At 44.1% G+C, this 26680-nt stretch overlaps 1 protein-coding gene across 3 annotated transcripts in view; it reads left to right on the forward strand.

Annotated features, from left to right (window-relative positions):
- PASD1 (PAS domain containing repressor 1) overlaps nucleotides 1–26680 on the forward strand; it is a 203567-nt gene that overhangs the window by 149545 nt on the left and 27342 nt on the right. For all 3 annotated transcript variants that reach the window (XM_044305835.1, XM_044305832.1, XM_044305833.1), the window contains exons 6-11: nucleotides 7923–8012; nucleotides 10980–11100; nucleotides 13518–13631; nucleotides 17127–17245; nucleotides 19362–19444; nucleotides 23285–23391. In XM_044305835.1, the coding sequence (XP_044161770.1) occupies nucleotides 7923–8012; nucleotides 10980–11100; nucleotides 13518–13631; nucleotides 17127–17245; nucleotides 19362–19444; nucleotides 23285–23391 (634 nt within the window). The remainder of the gene's footprint in view (nucleotides 1–7922; nucleotides 8013–10979; nucleotides 11101–13517; nucleotides 13632–17126; nucleotides 17246–19361; nucleotides 19445–23284; nucleotides 23392–26680) is intronic.

The raw sequence follows: 26680 nt of genomic DNA on the forward strand, positions 1-26680 counted from the left end.
AATGAGCAAAATTCAACCCCACGCCTGGGGGAGGATCCAGACTGCAGTGCTGAGAGTCGGACACTACAGAAGGCTGGAGAACAAAACCACTCTTCCAAAAGCAGAAAAACAGCTCGCTGTACAGGGGAACTTCATGTAAGTAAAAATTTATTGTAAACACATAATAAAAACAAGCTGCACGTTTCGGCGGCGGTCTGACACCTTCATCAGGCTAGGTTACATAAAAAATACAGGTACTTTTATACCACAACAACAGAGAAGGAACATAAGCCCTAGCTGAGCCAGGGAGGGGCAGACAAAGGTGAGTGACCCTTAATAGACTGAAAAAGGGAGTAAGTTTAACCCTATGTAGGCAATACAAGGAAGATAACCCAGAGTGTAAGTGCAAAGTGTAAAAGATACAGTACCAGGATAGGAAAAATTAAAGTGACTGTGCTGTAATAGTGTGGATTCCAAATACTGTAGTGTGATGAGATCCTGTGAATCCAAAAATGCAGAGGAATAGGATTGGAATGAGGACATCATTAAGATAGTTATAATAACAACAAAAAACATACATCAGTGAACATGTCCAATAATACACATATAATTTGCAGTGCAATAATAAATCGCTGATCACAGAAAAAAACATGAAAAACATAAAAAAAAGTTTTTTAAAAAAAAGTATGTGACTCAGCGTTTAATTTTTTTTCTACCATTTCATTTAACCCTAGGAATAATTTAAAAATCAAAAAATATTCCCTGTTGACAAGTGCTGTGAACCTAGATGAATGTGACTCTGGAATAAAATCAAAGACAATCAGTCTCAAATCACTAAGATCCCTGTCAAGACCCACTGTGGGAGGGGAGCCCTTCCGTCGAGCCGGTAACAGATTTTTGTGGTTAGGATGCCCCATTAATATATACCAATACTTATGTAAAATGCCCTTAATCCCCTTGTGGGAGGAGTTTTATGGAGTAAGGAACCTATAGCTCAACTCCCTGGAGGTGGCAGGATATGTTCTGGTTTAAGACAATCTGATTGTTAACAGGTACTTATTTTCAGTAAAGCAGAATTAACAACACTTTACGGGTAAACTTTAGGGGTTGTTCGGGTTTAGACCTGAACTTGGACACAACCCGATCTGCACTCATTCACCCTGAATAAGTGGAGCATCAGAGCTTTTTATGCTCTGATGCTCCCCCTTGCCCTGCACTAAATCACGCAGGGCAAGGGAATTTTCTTAAGATCTGGTGGCTTATTGGGCTCTCCATGGGTAAGCTATGCAGAGGCTTCCTCCTAGCAGTGAGCCCGGTAACGTCACCGGCACGAATGGGCGGTCTTTAGCGCTGGTATAGCCTGTTTGTACACGATTAGGATAGCGCTAAAGACTGCCCATCAGAGCTGGTGATGTCACCGGGATCACTGCTAGGTAGAAGCCTCCACCTAGCAGTGTCCAAAAGTAAACAAACAAAGCTCCGAGGCTCCACTCATTCACAGTTAATGAGTGCAGATCGGGTTGTGTCCAGGTTCAGGTGTGCTGTGACCACTCCCGTCCTCTCCTCGCTGTGTGTGAAGCTGCACGGCTGCTCCTAAATGCTAATTAGTGTCTGCTATAACACTGAGCTGCTGACCTCATTTCTTTGCCAGAGCTAGTACCTTGCTTTAGTGTCTTGTTTCTATTGTCCACCTGTGTACCATCCTCTTCTTGTCTATTGGATTCAGACCCTCTGCTGCCAGCCCAGACCTCAGACTTCATGTACTCCACCTGCCCTGACTTCGGCTTGTAATTGTCTCTGGTTTGCCTGTGACCTCAGTGCCCTGCACCAGTGTCTCTGACCCCAGCTGCCAACCACACCAGGACTATTCCAAGAAGTAGCGTCCTGGTAGCTCCCCTGCAGCAAAGGCCAGTACCAGTTGGTTGGCACAGTGTTTTCCCAACCATTGTCTGTAACAGATATGTAATGCCCCAGAGTGGCATTAACACTTCTGCACCCTGCTACTATCTCTAATAGGCTAACAAAGTGTCATCTTATGTTTTTTGTTCACGTCCTATATACGGTACTGTACGGTATTTCTAATGTTTGTAACTGTTATGTTCAAATGTAGCGTGCTTAGTTCACCAGCAGGTGGCAGCAAACACTGCAGAGCTGCGGTTAGGCAGAATGGAGCTTCCCATTCCATTCTAACCCCCTCTGTGTAGAAGTGGGCAAGCCCTACTTCCTGCAGGAAGAGTAGGGACTAGTGAGAGTTAGTCTAACTTAGTCCCTGCTAGGGGAAGGTGTGCAGGGCACGTCTCTGCTGGACGTATCAAAGCCAGCCAGAGCACCTTAAGTTCTGCTGGCCTTGGAGGTCACAGCTTAAGAGCCTCAGAATCCAGGAGCATAGATCCCGGGCATAACTTAAGAGTCAGACTACAGAGAGAAGGTGCAGCAGACAGAAGAATCTGAGTTATACAGTCAGCCTGTAGTACAGAGTAGCAGAGTCGAGTTTGCCTGCCAGTTTGCATGCTAAAGCCTGCTAGGACCAAGACAAAGCTTGAAGATTGTTTCTGATGAACGTTTATCAAAGTAAAGCTGCTGTTCAACTCCATACAAGGTCTGGACTCAATCTTTCTTTCAAATCCCTCAATTATTCCCTCTATTTATTGCTTCGGAGCCAAAGCCCGGGGTCCAGTCATATCCAGGTAGGAGCACCGTGACACACATAAAGGGACATTTTAGGCCGCACTATACCACTCAGCATTCCTACACCTGGGTCGCATTACATAGAGGGCCCTAGGGGGAGGCACCCGTTACAGATACATATGTACAGCACCAGAACCAAACCTGTTACATAAATACAGCACCAAAACCAAGCTCATTACATAAATACAGCACCAAAACCAAGCTCATTACATAAATACAGCACCAAAACCAAGCTCATTACATAAATACAGCACCAAAACCAAGCTCATTACATAAATACAGCACCAGACCCATGCACGATACATATGTACAGCACCAGAACTAAGCCCTTCAAATAAATACAGCACTAGAACCAAGCTCATTATATATACAGCACCATTACCAAGCATGGTACATATATACACCACCAGAACCAAGCCCATAACTTAAATACAGCACCAGAACCAAACCTATTACATAAATACAGCACCAGAACCAAACACATTACATAACTACAGCACCATAGCCAAGCCAATAACATAAATACAGTACCAGAACCACGTCCATAACATAACTATAGCCTCAAAACCCCCTTTATATAGTGCTAGGTTCTGTGCCCCTTTAGGGCTGTTTCACACGAGCGGATGCCGTGCGTGACATCCGCTGCGTGAATGAGAGCCAAGACCCGATGCGGACTGCAGAGGCACAGAGCATTAAAGGGAACCTGTCACCTGGATTTTGTGTATAGAGCTGAGGACATGGGTTGCTAGATGGCCGCTAGCACATCTGCAATACCCAGTCCCCATAGCTCTGTGTGCTTTTATTGTGTAAAAAAACTGATTTGATACATATGCAAATTAACCTGAGATGAGTCCTGTCCCTGACTCATCTCACGTACAGGACTCATTTCAGGTTAATTTGCATATGTATCAAATCGATTTTTATACACAATAAAAGCACACAGAGCTAAGGGGCCTGGGTATTGCGGATGTGCTGGCGGCCATCTAGCAACCCATGTCCTCAGCTCTATACACAAAATCCCGGTGACAGGTTCCCTTTAACATCATTGATAATGCTCTTTGCCTTTCTGTGATCTCTTTACTACAAAATCACGGTGACAACTTTATCTCACTGTGATTTCGTAGTAAAGAGATCACAGAGAGGCACGGAGCATTATCAGTCATGTTACTGCTCCGTGCTTCTTCTGTCCGCATCGGGTCTTGGCTGTCATTCACTCAGCGGATGTCACACACGGCATCCGCTCGTGTGAAACAGCCCTTATGTGTACACCCGCTCTGTATAATGATACTCCCCTGTCCCTTGTACCTTGTAATCCAGCGATGCAGGCCTTGTCTCTACTAGCCAGGTCTGCTCCTGAAGAATGTCGCAGGTGGCGTTACATGTTTTCATGTCGCCCACATCACAAAGAAGCTCCGTATGGCAACGTAGGGAATTAATGTTTCCCTTATCCTGCAAATCCTGAGGCAATTGCTCGATTGTATCTGTGCATGGGGACATAGATACAGTTGAGCGCAGAGGGCCCAGTCCTAGGAGAACCCACCTGGACACAGGTGCTTGGTACAGGGGCCCCAAAACCCAGGTGACTCCTAAAACCAAGAGAGTTGACGTCTGGTTTAAACACATTTTCTTACCATGAGCTAAATATTCACTTCTGCCCGATATGATCAGCATCCACAAAGCAAGCATCATCAAATGGAAGCATATTTACCTGCTCCCCCGCACTGGGCCCAAGCTCCTTCGCTCCCCGCCCTCGGCTTCCTCGCTCGGGTCCCCTCCTGACACCACTGCAGCTGATGCTCTCCTTGTGTCATGTCAATTGCTCATGTGACACAAGGGAAGTAGGTCATTGTGGCCGGCCATTGACAGTGGGGGGACCTGAGCGAGGCAGTCGAGGATGGAGGGAAAAGGGCCAGTACCAGGTGCTGGGGAGCAGGTAAGTACAGGATGCTTCCATAGCAGGTCTGTCCAGGAGGTGCCCCCTCCCGCCAAAGTCAGCAAGTACAGGATTTGGGGTTGAAGTTGGCCAAACGTGAAGCTTCACTTTGATTAACCCTATGCAGAGAGGGAAGAGCGGTTTTCTTATTCATTTTAGTAAGGGAGCAGTGTCTGCTTATAACTCCATATTGCATTATACTCATATTGTTTCATTGCCTTTTTTTGGAGAGTTAATTGTATGTAAAAGCAAGACTGTCCCAAAACAATGTATTTACCCGATGTCTCAAAGTGCATGGACTGCAGCAGAGAGACCAAAATATCTACACGAGGGGCTCCGCAGGGAAGTGCTCGCGTTTATTGCGCTATTTTTATGTCCTGAAAAGCCCTCTTTTTTTCATTACGTTTGTAATGTCCTATTGTGTGAAACAACATGCTGAGTCTTTTAGTGGTCACATGTTACATTGTTGGACACAGCAGGGCATACCTCCCATATTAGAAAATTGGCACAAAATGCCCACAATGCATTGGTAGAGAACATACGCTTTCACATGGTAGCCTACATAAAAAGCATCATGTAGAACCCAGTAAATCCGCAGAACATGCCAGCTAGAACTGTCATAGCCGACACAGCAATCCTCATAGACCAGGCATCCTCAAACTGCGGCCCTCCAGCTGTTGCAAAACTACAACTCCCAGCATGCCTGAACAGCCGACAGGTATCAGCTTACAGCAGGGCGAGTTGTGGGAGTTGTAGTTGTACAACAGCTGGAGGGCCGCAGTTTGAGGATGCCTCTCATAGACAATGGTGAAGCATGCTTTATGTATAATGTACCCAGTACGAGACCACGTCGTCTTCCCCCAATTATGAGCAGACATACTGGGGGTCGTTTACTAAAGACCAGTGTTTCACACCTCAGTCTTAGGGCTCATGCCGTGGGCCAGCTGTGCTCGTATTGCGGCCCGCAAACAGTGCGTCTGCAATATACAGGCAGCAGTCATGTGCACACCGTTTCACAGATGTGGACCCATTCACTCGAATGGGTCGGCAATCCGGAAGGTATGGTGCGGAGGCACGGAGCTATGGAGCGCTTCCGTGGCATTTTGGTCATTGCCTCTGCACCGCGAAAAAATAGAACATGCTCTATTTTTTTATGGTGCAGACAGATCGCGGAACCATTCAAGCTGAATGGGTCTTCATCCGACAGCGCCGGCACCACTGACGGTGCACGTGCATCGGGGGTTGCTATTTGCGGTCCCCAATGCACGGCAAGGGCGGCACATGTTTGTGTGCATGAGCCCTTAGTAAAAAGGCTGCAGGTGAAAGATTCAACCAGTTTATTACGAGTGGCACGCCTCAATAAATCTGCTGTCTGGAGCTGGAGTAGATTTTTGGGGAAAGTGGATGTATTGGGAAATTGGCATGGGTGTCAGAGAGAGACAAACACGCACTTGCAACATAATATGCTACTGTTCTACACCTGGAAACTGGCAGAGAGCTTTATTAAATGTCCCCATTGTATTTATTATGTTTTTCAGTACGTGTGACTTCTATCCTCTGGTATTGTGCTGTTCCTCTGTTATTCCTCCTGAGAATTCTGTAATAATGTGGGTGTGTCCCTCCACGCTCTGACACCATGATCAACGGCAGAATGTGTAGGGACACGTCCCTTTCACAAGGCAGGGTAATGGTAACACCCACTTGTCAATGTATTCATATATCTGAGGAATAAAAGAGGAATGTTTCAACACAGTTAGGCCTCATCCACCACGACCGTTGTGTGCATCCGTGTCCGTTGTTCCATTTTCCGTTATTTCCTGCGGACCCATTGACTTTCAATGGGTCCGTGGAAAACTCGGCTAATGCACCGTTTGTCATCCACCTCCGTGATCTGTGTTTCCTGTCCGTCAAAAAAATATCACCTTTCCTATTTTTCTGACGGACAACGGTTCACGGACCCATTCAAATCAATGGGTCCGTGAAAAAACACGGAGGCACACAAGATTGCCATCCGCGTCCGTGATCCGTGTCCGTAGGCTACTTTAGCACAGACGGATCCACAGATCCGTCTGCATACAGCTTTTTCAGAGCTGAGTTTTCACTTCGTGAAAACTCAGATCCGGCAGTATATTCTAACACAGAGGCGTTCCCATAGTCATGAGGACACTTCAAGTTAGAATATACTACGAACTGTGTACATGACTGCCCCCTGCTGCCTGGCAGCACCCGATCTCTTACAGGGGGCTGTGATCCGCACAATTAACCCCTCAGGTGCCCCTGAGGTGACGGGTCCTGAAAATTTATACCATTACACCCTGCCCCTTTAAAGTGTTTTAATTTTTAGTATATGTACATTAAAGGGGCGTTTGCCGCCAATGTCAGATAGGTGCAGGTCCCACATTTTGGACCCCCGCTTATGTCTAGAACGTGGACCCAAAAGTGAACAAGAGCACTCTATGCATGCGTGGCGTCCTCCCCATCCATTACCCGTAAAATAGCGATCGCTTTTTTTTTTTGGAAGTCCCATGGCGGTGAATGGAGAGCGCAATGCGCAAGCGCAGCCCCCTCTCCAGTCGCTTTTCTGTGGGACTGTCGGAAATAGTCAAACCAGCGCTTCACTATTTTTGGAACTCCCATAGAAGTGAATGGATAGTGTCCGCTCTTCCGCTTTTCTCTCTAGTTCGCTCTCTAGGACCCCATTCTAGAGGTAGGTGGCGGTCCCAAAAGTCTGATGTCGGTGGCCTATTCCAGAGATAGGCCACCAAAGTCCCAGATGAGATAACTTCTTTCATGCTTTCATCTAGAAGAAATCTAAGAAGAGCCGTCGTTTTTCTGTCTTTGAATTGCTGGTAGTAACGTTTTTAGCACAGGAACGCGGCAGCTAGAACTTTTCTCACTACTTTTTGAAGGCCGCTGACAGCTTTGTTACTACATGGCAAGTGTCTGACAACTGCAACAATACAGAGGAGACAATCCTGCTAAAAATATACATAGTGATATAGAGCTGACAATTAAGATGATGTAACTGCTATGATATTGGCTTCTTGTCTATGTACAATGTGATACGGAGCTGACAATCACAACCATACTAAACCCGCGTTCCTCTTTTCTATCACGCAGCATAGGCGTAGCATTGACCCCGAGTTATTGCTCCAGGCTGAATTTAGCCTTTTCTAAAAATAACCTTAGATAAAAGTACATTGAATTGCCGTCAATATAGTCTATGAATAGCAACTGTCACACATTTCAAAAAAATAAAAATCAATGTGTGGTTTGATTTAACGCTTTAAGAGCAGATTCAATTCGTGTTTCTATTTATTAGGCCTTGGATGGATTTCTAATTGCGCTGACCACAGACGGCATGATAATATATGTTTCTGACAGCGTCTCCTCCCTTCTTGGTCATTTACCGGTAAGTTATGTCATTTAATGAAAAATAGGTTGATGATGGATAGATATGCAGTACCCCAAACCTTATGTATTGTGTATTTCGTTATGTTTTGGCCATATCCTCCAGTAAGGAATATGGTTGGCAAATGGTTGGTAGGAACAGAGCTAACCTCCCTGTCCCCCCCCCTCTTGGTAGGAGTTGGCTGGTCCTGCTTCCTGCCAGGAGGAGGAGTTCCTGTTCAGAGACAGAGAGGAGAGGAAGCACATGTCAGAGCTCCTGAGAGATCAACCTACTCCAGAAACAAGACAGCAGAGTCTGCATTCCAGAGAAGTGAAGATTGCGGCACACAGGTTCTTCGGTTGCAATGTATATCATTTATTAATGTAACGTCATCATATCTGATACATGATCCAGTTACATTGTGTAATAGCCACTGCTGACCGGACGTTTCGGTCCAGATGGACCTTCTTCAGCGGTCTTATAATCTGTGGTGTAAATATATATCCCATTAGTAACTAAATAAACATGATCTAAGGATGGTGAAGAAAATATAGAAATGAACACTTAGGGGTATTTATACCTAAAATTAAAGCATGGTAGTCAGGCAGTGATGAAAGATGCCCAGAAGAGTGAGGGTAAAGGGAGTGTGAGATCCCCAATGTTTTAGAGATCGGAAATGGAGGATGGATAATATATGAGGAGAGTTAAATAGAGGATTTGTACAAGAGCCGAGTCAACCGGAGAAATAAGTGGACGCAATTTGTATCATATACAGAATTTGCATATGTTTTTGCCTAACGTTTCAGACATATATGTTTTTCCAATATCATTATCCCTTCATGTCCAATATGGCATCCTGACATACATATGACCCACATATATATCGATCATGGGACCCGCTTTTTCCTCCTAACAACACTTTCCACCATATAGGAATGGTGCCACAAACATACCACTCACTACCGTTATGTTTACAATCCATTTTTTACATTATACTCCCTTTTTTCACCCGAAATTGAGATATTATCCTGGTGGAACGCAGATCCGGCGACTTCCGGGGTCACGTGACGCAGTGGTGGAATGCACGTCTGCATCACCCACGTCACGTGATATTCCGATCACATGATCTGCACTCCTACAAGCCCATACAGTGTAAAACTACCGCGCTCACAGGCTAGCGTCCTGTGATCCAGCGCCACACACCCCAGCCACAAGATACAGGTAAATATGTCTTACGATACAAATTGCGTCCACCTATTTCTCCAGTTGACTCAGCTCTTGTACAAATCCTCTATTTAACTCTCCTCATATATTATCCATCCTCCATTTCCGATCTTTAAAACATTGGGGATCTCACACTCCCTTTACTATTCTGGGCATCTTTTATCACTGCCTGACTACCATGCTTTAATTTTAGGTATAAATACCCCTAAGTGTTCATTTCCATATTTTCTTCACCATCCTTAGATCATGTTTATTTAGTTACTAATGGGACATATATTTACACCACAGATTATAAGACCGCTGAAGAAGGTCTATCTGGACCGAAACGTCCGGTCAGCAGTGGCTACTACATTGATTACACGATGTAACTGGATCATGTATCAGATATGATGATGTCACATTGATAAATGATATACTACATTGCAAACGAAGAACCTGTGTGCCGCAATCTTCACTTCTCTGATTACGACTACCACGTCCTTGCTGGCACCAGTAATCAGTGTGTGGAGCTCCACCTTCACAACAGAAAACTGCATTCCAGGCACTGCTGTAAGGTGAGGGACTACGGCTACAGTATAGTGGACATCTACACCTGTGAGTTCCAGCAGTCCAGCCTGCCTCCATACTCCTTACTGGTGCTGGAAACTGCACTTTGAATTTGCTGCTATTGGATGAACTAAAAAGTTACATTTGCATTTAGTAAAAAGAGACTTTTATACGGTTAAGGGGGTTTTCTGAGACTTAAATATTAATGACCTATACTTTGGATAGGTCATTAGTATTTGATAAGTGGGGTCGAAACACTCGAGACCCCCGCTGATCAGCTGTTTTTAGGGAAGCAGCGGCTCGGAGTCATGACACGTTCATCAGTCACATGGCCTAGGCACAACATGGCCCCCTAGAAGTGAATGGGGCTGAGCTGTGGTACCGAGCACAGCCGCTATACAATGTACGGTGTGCTTGGTGAGCATGGAGATGGCACTGACAGGGGCATCGGTGCCTTCTCAAACAGCTGAGGACCTGGGTGTCGGATCTCACCGACCAGATCAGTATTTATATCTCGTAAAACCCTTTTAATTGTGGCCTCATTCTTCAAACTACATTTTTACTACACCAATTTCCAGGGAGCAATGTCCTGAGGAAATATGCCATGACACAACACTTCATCAGGACCACTACCATTCCCATCCTCTTCCCCGGCTCCTCAGGGGCTCGCTGAAGATAGATACTATACATACTGAAGATAGACAGACAGACAGATAGTTGCTGCTGGTCCAGCAGATAAAATTCCAGATTATTATCTCTTTTTGACCAGGGAAGGTACAGGTGGTCATACATTTTACCAGCAGTGCCCCCGCAGGTGATATGTAGTATTACATGGCATGCATTCAAATAAATGAGCTACAATTTCCATTGACCATAGTATTATTCTCAACAATAACTGTGAATATATCTACTGTACATTTATATACGTGTGCCTTGGACTATAAACTTTCATATCATTTATCGTCACTAATCATCAGATATTATCTACAATATATTTTATACATTTTCTTTTCTGAGGTTGTCAGACTGAAGCCGCCCCTTATCGCATCTATAGCCATTGACATAGAGAAAAGTTTAGTTATTGGTGACTTGTATAAAGATCTGATAATGTCACCGCGTGCGGTTATTTCATCTCCTCTGTGACGTAGCACTGCCCTGTACGTTTGACACGTGAGGCTTCCACCTTACTGAACATGACAAAGCATCTTTTTGTACCAGTCAGATTTGGTGGACCAAAATATATTGAACTTTCTGCCGGAGCGGGAACATGGGGAAGTGTATAAGATGCTGGCTCCGCATATACTGATGACAGAACCAATCACTCCAGAATTTCTAAACAGTAAGTTACCTTCTATTGGATGATGATATATAAGAGCCTTCAGATATTTGCACTAAACTCTGTATGAACAGCTACCGAACTTCACAGTCTTGATGTTGGTGACTCATTTGGCGTATAGATTATATTGGCCATTAAACCACAGACCCAGTCATCAAGTAGGGTGTGATGACGCTCACATCAGACACATGTTTGGATGGTTTAGGACAGTGATGGTGAACCTTTTAGAGACCGAGTGCCCAAACTGCAACCAAATACCCACTTATTTATCGCAAAGTGCCAACACGGCAATTTAACCTGAATACAATATAGTATATCTTCCATGTACTTTATCATTTAGCTATAATAGCTTAATAGCCTACATTCAGTGAGCCGCCTGTGCTGTTCATAGTGCGTCCTGTGCTGATGAATGGCAGGAAAAGTCTAAAGCATATTTGTACGCCATAGACTTTTTCCAAGGCGCGGGTGCCCACAGAGAGGGCTCTGAGTGCCGCCTCTGGCACCGGTGCCATAGGTTCGCCATCACTGGTTTAGGATATTGGAGTACAGGATAATGCAGTAAATAAGCTCTGGACCCCTGCTGACCAGCTAGTGATGGCCTGTCATTAACAAAGGCTGGATAAATCCTTAAAGTCCTCATCTGTTTGTTGTTACATGCACAAGATAAACCCCTGTTGAGAAGGTTAAATTGCTTGCTTAAAGAGGCTGTCCCAAGATTGAAATGTATCCCCTGTCCACAAGTGCCTGATTAGTAAGGGACCAGCTTCTGGGACTCCCACCAACCAAAAGAACAAGTGCCTGATTAGTAAGGGACAAGCTTCTGGGACTCCCACCAACCAAAAGAACAAGTGCCTGATTAGTAGAGAACCAACTTCTGGGCCCCCCACCAACCAAGAGTACAGGGGTCTTGTGTCACCCTGTATGAATGGAGTATGAACGCTGCTGCTCTGCTCCATTCATCTCTATAGGACTGATGGAGATAGCTGAGTGCTCTTGGCATATCCTCTATAAAGCAATTGCTTAGCCCCCATGGTAGAAATTAGCCATTGGTGGGTTAAGAAAAAAGAGTAATCGGTAATCGTGCACCCTCCATGCCCACTAGATCCTCTACCTTGCCTCCACTTCAATGGTGAGTAATACGTCTTTCACACGGGCGTCGCGTGTGAGGGCTGGCAAGGATGCGGGTGCGTTGCGGAAAAATGCAAGATTTTTTAGCGCAAGTGCAAAGCGTTTTAATGCGCTTTGCAATCGCGTGACAAAAAACGGCATGTTTGGTACCCAGACCCGAACCTGGACTTCTTCATAGAAGTTCGGGTTTGGGTTAGGTGTTGTGTAGACTTTATTATTTTCACTTATAACATGGTTATAAGGGAAAATAATAGCATTCTTAATACAGAATGCTTAGTAAAATAGGGATGGAGGGGTTAAAAAAAATAAAATTAAAATTAAACTCACCTCATCCACTTGTTCGCGCAGCCCGGCTTGTCTTCTTTCTTCTTCTTTGATGACCTGGGAGGAAAAGGACCTTTGGTGACGTCACTGCGCTCATCACATGGTCCATCACCATGTTGATGGACCATGGGTGATGAGCGCAGTGATGTCACCAGAGGTCCTTTTGCTCCCAGGTCATCAAAGAAGAAGAAAGAAGGCGAGGCAAGCTGCTCGAACAAGTGGATGAGGTGAGTTAAAAAATGTATTTATTTTTTTAACCCCCTCCATCTCTAATCATGTTATAAGGGAAGATAATAAAGATCGGGTCCCCATCCCGATCGTCTCGTAGCAACCATGCGTGAAAATCGCACTGCGTCCGCCCTTGCTTGCAATTTTCACGCAGCCCCATTCACTTCTACGGGGCCTGCGTTGCGTAAAAAACGCACAGTATAGAGCTTGCTGCGATTTTCACGCACAAGTGATGCGTGAAAATCACCGCTCATGTGCACAGCCCCATAGAAATGAGTGGGTTCCGGATTCAGTGCGGGTGCAATGCGTTCACCTCACGTATTGCACCCTCGCGGAAAACTCGCTCGTGTGAAAGAGGCCTAAGTCAACAACAGTGCCCATCTTCTCGATTCGCTTAGCCTAATGTTTTTTAATTACCCCCTGCTCAAATTAATGGGATCATGGTACCCCCATGAATATCATTGCACAACGTGGTGCAGCTACTATAAGAAGATATACATTTCTAGACCACTTTATATGAGTTTGTAAACTGGCACCATATTAAATGTGCCCAAAATATGTGGTTTACTTCCCAGTAAAATCAAAGTATGTCATGAAAGAACATGTTTCCGCAAGCAATGTCTTATTCCACGGTTTTATGAAGTGGCAAATAAGCTTTAATGTAATTAGTGATACAAAACAATGAACAGACATTTTATTGCTTCGTAAGTGACCATTTCTTCTAATTCTCTCCTTCTCAGATGATAAACAAGTGGAGTTCTGCTGTCATTTAGCCAGAGGAAGTCTAGACCCAAACGAACCTCCTACTTATGAATATGTCAAATTTGTTGTAGATTTTAAGTTTTTTACACATGGTGAGTATTTTTTTAGATTCTTATATATTCTGACATGAAGTGAACATACACAGTATATATTTACACTTAGGAGCAGACTTTACCACCATACAAACCAAACAAGTGTTTGGGGCCGAAGAAATCAGGGGGCCCCCTACTGGTCACAAGAGGTTGGCTAAAAAATATCGAAAGGGGCAGGCATACTGCCGGTCCAGCTGCCTCTTCTGGGGAGAGGGTGGCTCTTCTCAGCTGTAGAGCAGAAGTGCCCAGGCTGCACTGTTAAGCTAAGGGTAGGGCTTAGCAGGCCGAAGGGGGTGGGGCTTAATGGTGTGACGTGGGCCCCCAGACAGATCTGTGCTTGGGGCCCCAGAAATGGAAAATCTGCCCTGTTTATAGTCCCTGGTAACTATGGGGTGTAGCCATTGATAGTTACACAATGTAGCCCCTACAACAGACAAAACATTCCTGTAGAGATGTAGCAGTGGTGATGTCATTTAACTCCTTTGGCTATGTCATTAGTGGTTATAATATAGCTTGCCATAGGCATTAGAGCCAGTTATGACAAACTCAGCTATGCTATATACTAATGAACATTTGATATTGGCAAGAGTAAAGCCTAAACTCTTGTGACTTGCATTATATAGATCCCTATGAAACCTTGGTCATTGTATAGATCTTTATGGTCCAATGTCTTCACCTAATAGACCGTTGTCAGGTTTATGTTGTCTAATAGACTAGGCGCTTGCATTTTGTGGTTTATCAAATATTATTTATCTGAGTAAGGTAGGTCATTGCTTGTATGATACAAGTCTAGTGAAAATCTCATCTTTTGATCTATCATTGCCTTTATCTTGTTGGTAGTCTTGTAGGCCTTTACCTCCTGTGATGTGCATCTGTCTTGTGGTTCAGTGTCAGCAACCCCTTGAGGTGTGGATGGGTCTGTGGTGGTATCTAATGGGTCAGGATTTTTGAACAGCGTATTGTGCCTTCCTGTGGACAGCAGAATATTTGCATTAGTATGACCATATTGTGAACTAATGCTTGTACTGTACGTTCCTCTGTATTAGTATTGACGGGTTTTCCAGGAGTTAAATATCCATCACCTATCCTAAAGATAGTTAGCAATATCTGATCAGTGGGGGTCTAACACAAGGCCACCTGCCGATAGCTGTTTGAAGAGGCTGCAGCACTCCAGTGAGAGCCACGGGCTCTTCCTAGGCCTGTGAATTGGTCACATGGCCCATTGAGGGCTCTGTCCCATTCAAGTGAATACTCCTGGACTGCAATACCAAGCACAGCCGCTATACAATGTATGGTGCTGTGCTTGGCAAGCTGTGAGGAGGCCACAGTGCTCACCAGACAGTTAATCGGTTTAGGTGCTGGGAGTCAGACCCCCACCGATCAGATATTGGTGACACATACACAGTGCATAAACCTGTACACAGCGCCACCTAGTGGACGAAATTGCAGCATGTTCCTGCACTAACATGACTTCTGAAGACATATAGCAGGTACTTTGGCTGCCTGGATCATATGTTTTCATACTTTTATACTCCTATTTATATGGGGACATCATGATTTTCTTTCCTGGTATACAGGATCTATTTGCTAGAAAGCATATTCATGTAGAAGTGTATATATGTATCTATATAACTCTCTCTCTATCTATCTATCTATATATATATATATATATATATATATATACATATTTGGCATCAGTGAATAGCCTGTTAGCTCCAATCACATGAACACATCATTGTAACAATCATGGATAACAACCTTTTATGAAATGATAAAATTCAGTACAAATATCTTCCAATTAACCTTCTGCCAGAGCCTTTCTACCATCTATACATATTCAGAGTGTTAATGAGCTGCTGAACCTTGTGGCGGTGACTAATATGTCACTGCTTCTGATGCCAATGTGACTAATTCTGTTATTGTGCTAATTCAACACGAATGAAGAACATAGCATTGTCGGTGCCATCATTCATTTTTCAGGTGCTTTATTCTGAACCTTGACATGAGAGTTTTATCTCCTCAGTAGTTGGCTGCCACTATGTTCCATTTTTACAATAATAGGGGAGTGTCTATGTCACTTGAATGGAGCTTAGCCCCGCCCAGGCCAGTGATACTAGTCGTGGCGTCACTGGGCCTGCCAGCGCCGCTGCATTCTCAAACAGCTGATCGGCGGGGGTCCCGGGTGTCGGACCCCCACCGATCAGTTTAAAAAAACTGCAGAACCCCTTTAAGTACAGGGAAATGTTTTCCTGAATACAAGCACAGCTTTAAAGGGGTTATCCAGTTTGCATCAACATACTTTAAAATAACTGTTTATGAAGGTCGCGGTAATTGTGTAATGTATTTCTTTTACCTTTATTGCTCCTATCTTCTGTTCTGGGCTGTGGTCACATGACCGTGTCCATGCAGCTCTTTATTATTTCCTGTGTTATGTCCATGGGCGGAGCAGTGATAGGTGAGTGTCTATGTAACTAAATGGGTGAGAGTGGCTATAGACTAGATGGGCATTGTTAGAGGCAGTGATAGGGGAGTGTATATGTAACTACCTGGTGGGAGGAGCTATATGCTAGTTGGGCATTGTTAGGGGCAATGATAGGGGGAGTGTCTATGTAATTTTCTGGGTAGGAGGAGCTATAAACTAGCTAGGCATTGATAGATGCAGTGATAGGGGAGTGTCTGTAACTAGCTGGTGGGAGGAGCTATAAACTAGCTGGGTGTTGTTAGGGGCAGTGATATAGGAGTGTCTATGTAACTAGCTGGTGGGAGGAGCTATAAACTAGTTGGGCGGTGTTAGGGGCAGTGATAGGGGAGTGTCTGTAACTATCTGGTGGGAGGAGCTATAAACTAGCTGGGTGTTAGGGACAGTGATAGGGGAGTGTCTATGTAACTAGCTGATGGGAGGAGCTATAAACTAGCTGGGTGTTGTTAGGGGAAGTGATATGGGAGTGTCTATGTAACTAGCTGATGGGAGGAGCTATAAACTAGCTGGGTGTTGTTAGGGGAAGTGAATTGGGAGTGTCTATGTAACTAGCTGGTGGGAGGAGCTATAAACTAGTTGGGCGTTGTTAGGGGCAGTGATATGGTTGTGTCTATGTAACTAGCTGGTGGGAGGAGCTATAACCTAGATGGATGTTGTTAGGGGCGGTGCTGGATCTACAGCAGAGAAAAGAGAAGTGCATCATGGGTTTGGTTGGATAGAGGAACAGGAAGTGCTCTATACAGGGTGGAAACAAACCAGGGTGATATGCTTACATGGTGAAAATAGGTCAGTAGAGGCCAAATTGATCTGTTAAAAACCATAGTAATCCTGGAAAACCCCTTTAAGGAAGTTTTTTCTTGAATGTTTTAAGTGCAGCTAATACACAGCTATGACAAGATCATGTCATGTCAGATATGCACCTGAATGGCTGACAGAAAGATAATAGTATTGTGATCAACAGAAAAAAAGGAATCTTAAAATCTTCTGGTGAGGTCACCTGTCTGCTTTTATTACAGTGCCTACATCATCATATAATGGCTTTGAGTCAGCGGTTGCAAGGGCATTCCGGTCAGCCACAGAAGAGCAGATATGTCTCGTAGCTACAGTCCGTCTTGTCACTCCACAGTTTCTAAAGGTGACTACAAAAACAGTTCTCTAATACACATGTACAGGAGTGGTTTATCATCCTTGGCACAACTTCCTAAACCCACGTTCAATTCAAGTATCACTCAGTCAGACTAATTGTTGGCACCAGTGTAGAGCGAGTCAAAGTATCCAAAGTGGACTTCAATCTGAATTTCAGGAAAAATGTGACTTGCCACGAAGCAGATTTTCTTCCTGCTTTGTCGTAACAAATCAATTTTTCCTAAAATGGTGTCTGAAAAAAAAAAAATAACTCACCTCATCCACTTGATCGCGGAGAGGCCGTCTGCTCCCATCTTGATTGTAGAAAATGACCTGTGGTAAGCATGATGACCTCACCACCTGATGACATCACTGTACTAACCCAGCATGATCACGTGATGACACCATCATTGTGAAAGAGTGCCCACACACAGTGGCAGACAGGGAGTGTCTGCATACATAGTGTCAGCCAGAGAGTGTCTACTTACACAGTGCCAGCCAGAGAGTGTCTACATACAAAGTCCCTGCCTGAGAGGGTCTACTCACACAGTGTCAGCCAGAGAGTGCCTATATACACAGAACCTGGCAGACAGTAGCTACATACACAGTGCCAACCAAAAAGTGTCTACATACACAGTACCAGCCAGAGAGTGCCTACTTACAGTGCCTACCAGAGATTATCTACATATAGTGCCTACCAGAGTGTGTCTACATACACAGTACTTACCAGAGAGCATCTACATACAGTACACAGTGCCAGCCACAGAGTGTCTACATATAGTCCTACCAGAGAGTGTCTAGATCAGGGGTGCACAACCTGCGGCCCGGGGGCCACATGCGGCCCTCGATATCATTCTGTGCGGCCCCCAACCATCTGTTGACAGACATGTATGACTATGTCTTGTGGCTGCTCACATGCATTTTTCATGTATTCTCCCATTAGATGTGAATCCTGGAGGTGTAACCAGACATTTATAGTATATACTGTATGTACAATATGCAATAAATACAGTATATCAGTTGGTAATACCCCTTTAACTTTTATTTTTCGGCCCTTGGGATTCCTTCAGTCTTACAGTGTGGCCCCCGACCAGAAAAGGTTGTGCACCCCTGGTCTAGATACACAGTGCCTGGCATGTCTACATAAACAGTGCCTGCTAGAGAGTGTCTACATACACAGTGCCTGCCAGAATGCGTTTACACACAGAGTGTCAGCAAGAGAGTGCCTACATACAGTGCCTACCAGAGAGTGTACATATACAGTGTCAGCAAGAGTGTCTACATACACAGTACCAGGCAGAGAGTGCCTACATACAGTTCCTACCAGAGAGTTTCTACATACACAGAGTCAGCCAGAGAGTGTCTACATACAGTACACAGTGCCAGGCAGAGAGTGCCTACATATAGTCCTACCAGACAGTGTCTACGTACACAGTGTCTGCTAGAGAGTATCTACTGTACATACACAGTGCCTGCCAGAGTATGTTTATATAGAGAGTGTCAGCCAGAGAGTGCCTACATACAGTTCCTACCAGAGAGTTTATACATACAGAGTCAGCCAGAGAGTGCCTACATACAGAGTGTCAGCTAGAAAGTGCCTACATACAGTTCCTACCAGAGAGTTTCTACATACAGAGTCAGCCAGAGAGGGCCTACATACAGAGTGTCAGCTAGAAAGTGCCTACATACAGTTCCTACCAGAGAGTTTCTACATACACAGAGTCAGCCAGAGAGTGTCTACATACAGTACACAGTGCCAGGCAGAGAGTGCCTACATACAGTTCCTACCAGAAACTGTCTACATACACAGAGTCAGCCAGAGAGTGCCTATATACACAGTGCCGGCCAGGTCAGTCTAATTTATATTCTCTAACTCTATTTTCATGACCCTTCCACATGACATGGAATAGATCAAGATTATTTGTAAGTAGTGACATTACAGGGACACAATTTACGTCTTTTGTTGGATATTTCCACCTCTCGCTTTACAACTTCTTGCGTTGAATACATTTCTATGTGCTTTATACAGTTTTATTTTTTTATTGTTGTTACTTGTTATTATAACAAATACCCGTCTTGCTACAATAGATAATGCATTGTCATCTCATCCACTCTTTTGTTTCCAGGAGCTGTGCAACGTAGAAGAGCCTTGTGAAGAATTTACATCGCGGCACAGTCTAGAGTGGAAATTTCTCTTTTTAGATCACAGGTAAATTTTAGAACTGAGCGTAAAAAAAACTGCAAATGAACAAGAGCAAACGATTTCTAAAAATCTGTGCACTTTCTGTAGAAACAGGAATTATTTGGATATTGCGAAATTTATATAGATGATGTACAATGAGGGAGAACTAAAAGTATGGCTTGTCTATGCTCTTATCTCATGATGCTCTGGTTGATCTATTGGGCTACTGTATGTACTGTTCACTCAGACATAGCCATAGGATCTGTTAGGATGCATTACAAAACAAATTCGAACCAATGATGCCAATGTGAACAGATCATTACTTAGGTTATTTTAAGGGGTCAGGCCAGGTCTAAAAAAAGGGGACATGTGTGGGCAGGGAAGGGTGTGGCCTGCCAGGCCCGTCTCATTAAAGGGGTTCTGCTTTTTATTTAAACTGATGGTCTATCCTTTGGATAGATCATCAGCATCTGATCGGCGGGGGTCCCAGGTGTTGGATCAGCTGTTTGAGAAGGCAGCGGCACTCCAGCAGCGCCGTGGCCTTCTCACTGTTTACCGCTGGCCCAGTGACGTCACGACTAGTATCAACTTGCCTGGGCGGGGCTAAGCTCTATTCAAGTGAACAGAGCTTAGCCCCGCCCAGGCCAGTGATACTAGTCGTGACGTCACTGGGCCAGCGGTAAACAGTGAAAAGGCCGCGACGCTGCTGGAGCACCGCTGCCTTCTCAAACAGCTGACCGGCAGGGGTCCCGGGGCTTGGACTACCGCCGATCAGATGCTGATGATCTATCCAGAGGATAGACCATCAGTTCAAACAAAGTGCAGAACCCCTTTAATCTTTCTCTACGCCTGTTTTAGGCGTAGAAAATGTTCTAAATCTACACCAGCAAGGAAGCTCCGAATTTATGTAGAGGCCGGTACCTCAACATAACTCCGGTGCATGGGCTATTAAGACCGGCATTTCAAACACTGGTCCTAATAAATGACCCCCATAACACCTTGATTTCACTTGTATTATACCAGGTAGACGTTGGGGTGGGTCAATGTGCTGTACAATATTACTTACCTATAATTACCTATAATTAATTTGTCATTCAGTCTATAATATTCCATCCAGTTCCCTGGTCACTGGATAGTTCGATTTTTGTCTCTTTCTCTATGAAGAAACCTATTTTTAACCGTTTCGCTGCCAATAAAGACAGACAGGCTAAACTAAACTAAACCAAATGTGGTTGCGTAATGGAATTTACCTACGGGCCAGAGTCAGTCAATTCTTCAGTGTCCCGGTTGATGCCAGGTCCCTAAGGCTGTAGCAGATGTGATCGTGCTTATGTACCTGCAGATAGCACACCGTCTACTTTCACTTCCCCTTCATACAGTAGCTTGGAAGTGTATGGAAGAAATAATCCAGCTGTAGATTGAATTACTGACTAGCCACAGGGTTTAGCCTTTGGTCTGGGATTAGAAAAGGGATTAAGTCCCATGTGATTTCCCGTACAAAACACATATACAGCTGTGATTCTTCGTCATGAAGTACTGTAGGTTTTGTATTGCATGTTTGTGGTTTATAGTCTCCTCTTCTCGTCTTTATTCACACCCTGCGCCAACCTTACATAGATACGCACACTAGTAAGCCGCTGTTCACACTTCCATCAGAGCCTGCGTCATAGTTGAAGCAGAAAATAGAGGAGCATGCAGTGGTATACATAGAGAAGTAAGGGCCAAATAGCAAGGATCAAACTAGACAGAAGAGTTTCCGCCTAAACCCCTTTCAGTGACCCATGGCCCATTTTTTCCACTGCTTCATTTGCTAAAAGTTGTCATTTTAGAGGGTAGAGTCCTGGCCAACGTTTCACCTCCAGTAGAAGAGGAGATAATCCCTACTAAGGCTACTTTCACACTGGCGTTTCTGGGTCCGCCTGTGAGATCCGTTTCAGGGCTCTCACAAGCGGCCCAAAACGGATCAGTTCAGCCCCAATGCATTCTGAATGGATAAGGATCCGCTCAGAATGCATCAGTTTGGCTGCGTTTGGTCTCCGTTGCGCTTTTGAGGCGGACACTAAAACGCAGCTTGCAGCGTTTTGGTGTCCGCCTGACGATGCGGAGCCAAACAGATCCGTCCTGACTTACAATGTAAGTCAATGGGGACGGATCCGTTTTCACTGACACAATATGGTGCAATTAAAAACAGATCCGCCCCCCATTGACTTTCAATGTAAGTCAAGACGGATCAGTTTAGACTTAGACCTTTTTTTTTGAATGAATAATGCAAATGGATCCGTTATGAACGGATACAAGCATTTGAATTATCAGTGCAGATACAAGATGGATCTGCACCGAACGCAGGTCTGAAAGTAGCCTAAGACTGGGCCCCTCTTGCCCTGGGCCCCATTGCAGCCGCATGGTCTGCCGCTATGGTATTTAGCCCCCTGTGTTGTGGTATTATTCCTGTTGGAATGATGGACACCATGATGGAGCCCCGAAGAACCTATTGCAAGTCAATGGGCACTGTTGGAGTCATCATGAGACATAAGCAGCACTCCATTATTTTAATTTTTTTTCTATGATGGGACAGAAAAACTGAAATTTTAACAGATGTCTGTTTCCTAATCAACACTGCCCAAATCAAAAACTAGGAAATGGAACCTTCATCCCTTTCAGCAGCGGTGACCTCATATTTGGGAGAGGTCTTTCAGATCTCCTTAGATACAGCCACTGTGTCTGTGTCTTCGTGTCGGCCAACTAAATTATTCAATTACTTTGTACCTGAAAATTGAACTCCTCTGACAGTTGCAAACCCCTAAGGCCAGCCTTTAATCACCAGTTTGTATATAGTCCACATACATATGCTATCACCAGTTTATATAGATACAGAGGGCCATTTTTTAAACAGAAATGGCAACTTGGGCATGGCAACTTTTCTACACATGTTTTAGATGTCCATAAAATCCTTCAGTTTTCACACTGGCCACTAGTCCTAATGATAGACACCACTTCTTAGTTTGTACAATCACTTTACTTCAGTTATCTGCTTATCATTAAAGGCAGGATTACAAAGACATATCATCAAAATTCTGTAATGCTTTTAAAAGAACCACAAACACTAATGCTGGGTTTACTTTGCCCAATAGTTTGGCAGATTATCAGAGACGACGTTCATACAAACACTCATTCTCGATAATCTGCTGAAGGTGCTGAAGATCGCCCGATAGGGCCCCATTCACACGACCGTATTTCTGGTCCGCATCCGATCCACATTTTTTGCGGATTGGATGCGGACCAATTCATTTCAATGGATCCGCATAAAATGAGAGCAGCACACCATGTGCTAACTGCATCCATATGTCCATTCCGGAGTCCCGCAAAAAAGATAGAACATGTCCTATTCTTGTCCGTTACAATGGGTCTGCTAACACGGACATCATCCGTATTTTTTGCGGATCCGCATTTTGTGGACCACGTAATACATTGCAAATTCACCCTAACAGCTGTTCATATGGACATCTAAAAAATAATTTCTAGGCAGCGGATCGTGCTGTCTAAACAGCTGCTGCCCAGAAAGAATTAATCTGTATGCGGATGAGAGATTGCAGTAGCCATCATCCGTCCTCATACAGTGGAGGTGATCGCTGCACCTCCACTGAATGAGCAACCAGTTTATGGGAAGGACCGATTCCTTCCCGAAAATCCAGCTTTACAGCACCCAACAAGCCATTGTGACTCTCACTAAAACAGGTCAGTGGCTCCCGGAAATGTCACGTTTTACACAATGCTGCAGAGATGGGTGCTTTTAGGTCGTGCATTGGATTGTATGGTCGTCCACCATCCACTGCTGCCCCCATTAACATCACTATTTTCTCATCTCAGGGCTCCACCAATTATTGGTTATCTACCCTTTGAAGTGCTGGGGACATCAGGGTATGACTACTACCACGCAGATGACCTGGAGCTCCTGGCAAGGTGCCATGTTCACTGTGAGTTATAATTTCATTGCTTTGTTTGATTTAGAAGACCGGAGATGTTTATACTGCATACGGCTTGTCAAGTCATCTACAGTATTGTCTTATAAGATTTTTTATATTAGTATATTTTTTTCGCATTTCTAGTGCTCCTTCTAATGTAAAACAGATAGGATAGATAAATAAAGTGTGTGACGTGGGCTATGTTCACATTTGTGCTATGCTTTCTGTGTATCATGGAGGCCACAATGCTGTGCTGGATCCATTGGCTTCCACCCAGGTGTCCATGTAAATCTATACTGGATATGTAACAAAAAGAAGGGAGATTGAGGGTTAGTCGGATCTTGTGGAAGAAGGTCCAGAAGATCAGAAAAAACAAGAGGCGCAAATGGGTCATAAAAAGAGGATAAGGTTTAAGGGTGAGTAGGCTGCTAGTGGGTTAGCACCATGCGGATGAAAAATCGGCATGTAATACAAATAAGAGACAAAAAGAACAGGTGGGTTGGATCCAGCGGGTTGAAGGAATTAACCCACTGGGTACAACCTGTTCAGATCCCACTATAAAGCGCCAGATCACTTATTTATAGTTATTATTCAGGGTGATAGGACCACTAGTTTATAGTCCCAATATAAGCCCAAATACATATGTCATTTCGTGGGTGTATTGTGTAGTGGTCATACATAGATAGATCAAATCAGGGAGGACCAGTCAATAAAATATGCCAATAGAATTGTGTAAAAATCATCCAAGTTCTATAATATGAGATTAAAATCAAACTAAAATAACAAATGTAGGCTCTTTGACTTACTTCAAAATGGGGGTGGTTATCTGGATAAACTCAAGACACCAGGAAACCATAACCCCCCCCCCCCCCCACCTCCCCAACCTGGATCACCTGTAGAATGTCAGAAGATGAAGGCACCCAACATCAATCTGGACTTTTTTTCAAATTCTTTATTGAGAGTCAAGAATCCGGCTCAATGCATTTTGGGACTGAAGAGGGTCTATAAAAATACTACACAATACACCCACGAGGTGACATATGTATTTGGACTTATATTGGGACTATAAACTAGTGGTCCTATCACCCTGATTAATAACTATAAATAAGTGATCTGGCACTTTATAGTGGGATCTGAACAGCTTGAACTCAGTAGGTTAATTCCTTCAACCGCTGGATCCAACCCACCTGTTCTTTTTGTCTCTTACATCTATACTGGACACAGTCTTCACCACACATGTGAACAGTGCCTTAGTCATAGGCTTTAACAACCAAATATATTCCAAAAGAATATACTTTTATACTTCTGACATACATTTGAAAGGTTGACTTCTGGATCCTTTATGCTACAGTATATGTTTTGTGCTAACTTTTCAGGTTTTGCATCACATCTGTTTGTGCAATAAACACATTTGATGATGGTTTTGATGCAGTTTTGTTTGCATTTCCAGTCCTGGTTTTGTATTAAAAAAAATGCACAAAAACTGCATCTAAACCTGCACGTGTGAATCTAGCTTTAGGTCTCATGCATGTGGCTGTATTATGGCCCTATACATTGAGAAGCACTAAGGGACACATTTATTAAGGCCGGCGTTTTAGACACCAGTCTTCTTAATAAACCCCTAAGCTGGCAGTGCTTCCGCCGAAGTAATAAAGAGGTGTCGGCAGTGCTTGGAGGCTGTATGGCTCTACAGTAAGGACATGTATGACGTCTGTGCACTGTCTTACAGGTTCCATGCACAGGGCTCTGCAATGAGTCCATAATCCGTATCTCTGTTCAAATATGCAGGCTATGGTGCACTTTCTTGTATGGTTGTATTTATGTACTTAAAGGGGTTATCCAGGAATTTGATAGTAATGGCCTGTTTTCAAGGATTTAGATATTTTAAGGACAGACCATCAATACCAGATTAGTGGGGGTCCGGCATCATGCACCCCCACCAATCAGCTTTTTTGACCAGCTGCTGGAAACTATACATTGTATGGAAGGCTTCATACACTGTGTACTTTCCGGCAATGGCATACTATAGCTCAGCTCCCATTCACTTGAGCTGCAGTACCCCAGCAGGGCCACTACACTGTGTACAGTACCTTCTGCTTCCAGCTCTGTATACTGTATAGTTTCCGGTACTCCCGTCTGCCTGAAACTACTGATTGGTTGGGGTCAGTGATGTCAGAATCCCACTGATCTGATATTGACGGCCTGCCCAGAGGATAGGTCATCACTATGTTAGTCCTGGAAAAATCCCTCTAAAGGGGTTGTCTGAGTTATGAAAAAAAGATATAGCACTGTAAATCTGATGGGCAGCAATATATAACTGAGCTAAGCAAGTTTTAGGTAAAACAATTCTATTTCCTCATTTCCCTGGTTCTCTTCTGTCCCTTTGTTTACCTGCAATAGCAACAATCTCTGCCCCTCCTCTTGCTCTGTAAAGGGAGAGAATATGTCTGCCCTGAGTGACATGTCTGCCTGCTGCGATACTAAGCAGCATGTTGTATGTGTAGGACTGCGAGTACCAGGTGTACAATGACACTGCTGATACACACAGGATCTTTCCCCTACCTGTTCTTGTGCAATGCTCTGCAGAACTCCTTTGTCAGCTTTTGTGCCCAGCATTTGTCTCCTCACTGCCTGCAGCTACTCAGTAAAGTCTTCAGCCCTGAGTCTGTGCTCCTGAAGGGGTTAATCTTTCCTGAAGTATCCAGTGGGAGGGAGACACAGGGCAGACAGCAACAGCTCAGCCAGTGCAGGGGAGGGTGGCCAGCACAGTGACGTCTTGTGTACAGACACATATCTGATCTCTCAGGCTTGTGCACGAAACATTATCAGAGCAGGGAGAGAAGCTGACATCACAGGTCATGTGACCCTCAGTGAAATCTGACAAAGGAGCAACTACAGATGCAGTAAGTGCATGGTAAAGCTGTTACATTTGATTAGTTAGAAACATACAAAGAACAAAAAAATAACTCGGACATCCCCTTTGAGCAGTGAACATATTACACAAATCGACTGTAACTGAGAATGTAAAAATAAGTAACTTTCATAGAGTGCGTTTTTAAGGATTTTTCTATTGCTTTTTCATTTTTTTTTTTTATATATGCACACCCTACTGGTTGCATTTTGTGGCAGAGCCGCCCTTTTGGCCATGTCTAGAAGCTCTTTCAGTATACTATTGGCTGGTATATATCAGTATATGTGCAGTCATCTATACTTTTTAGTACAACGGTATACAACAAAAAACCACACACTGCCAGGGTCAATAGCAGGAATATGCAATAGATTTACAGTATATAGTGTACAG

This window comes from Bufo gargarizans, chromosome 9 (genome assembly GCF_014858855.1).
Source record: "Bufo gargarizans isolate SCDJY-AF-19 chromosome 9, ASM1485885v1, whole genome shotgun sequence".
In the NCBI taxonomy this organism is placed as follows: domain Eukaryota; kingdom Metazoa; phylum Chordata; class Amphibia; order Anura; family Bufonidae; genus Bufo; species Bufo gargarizans.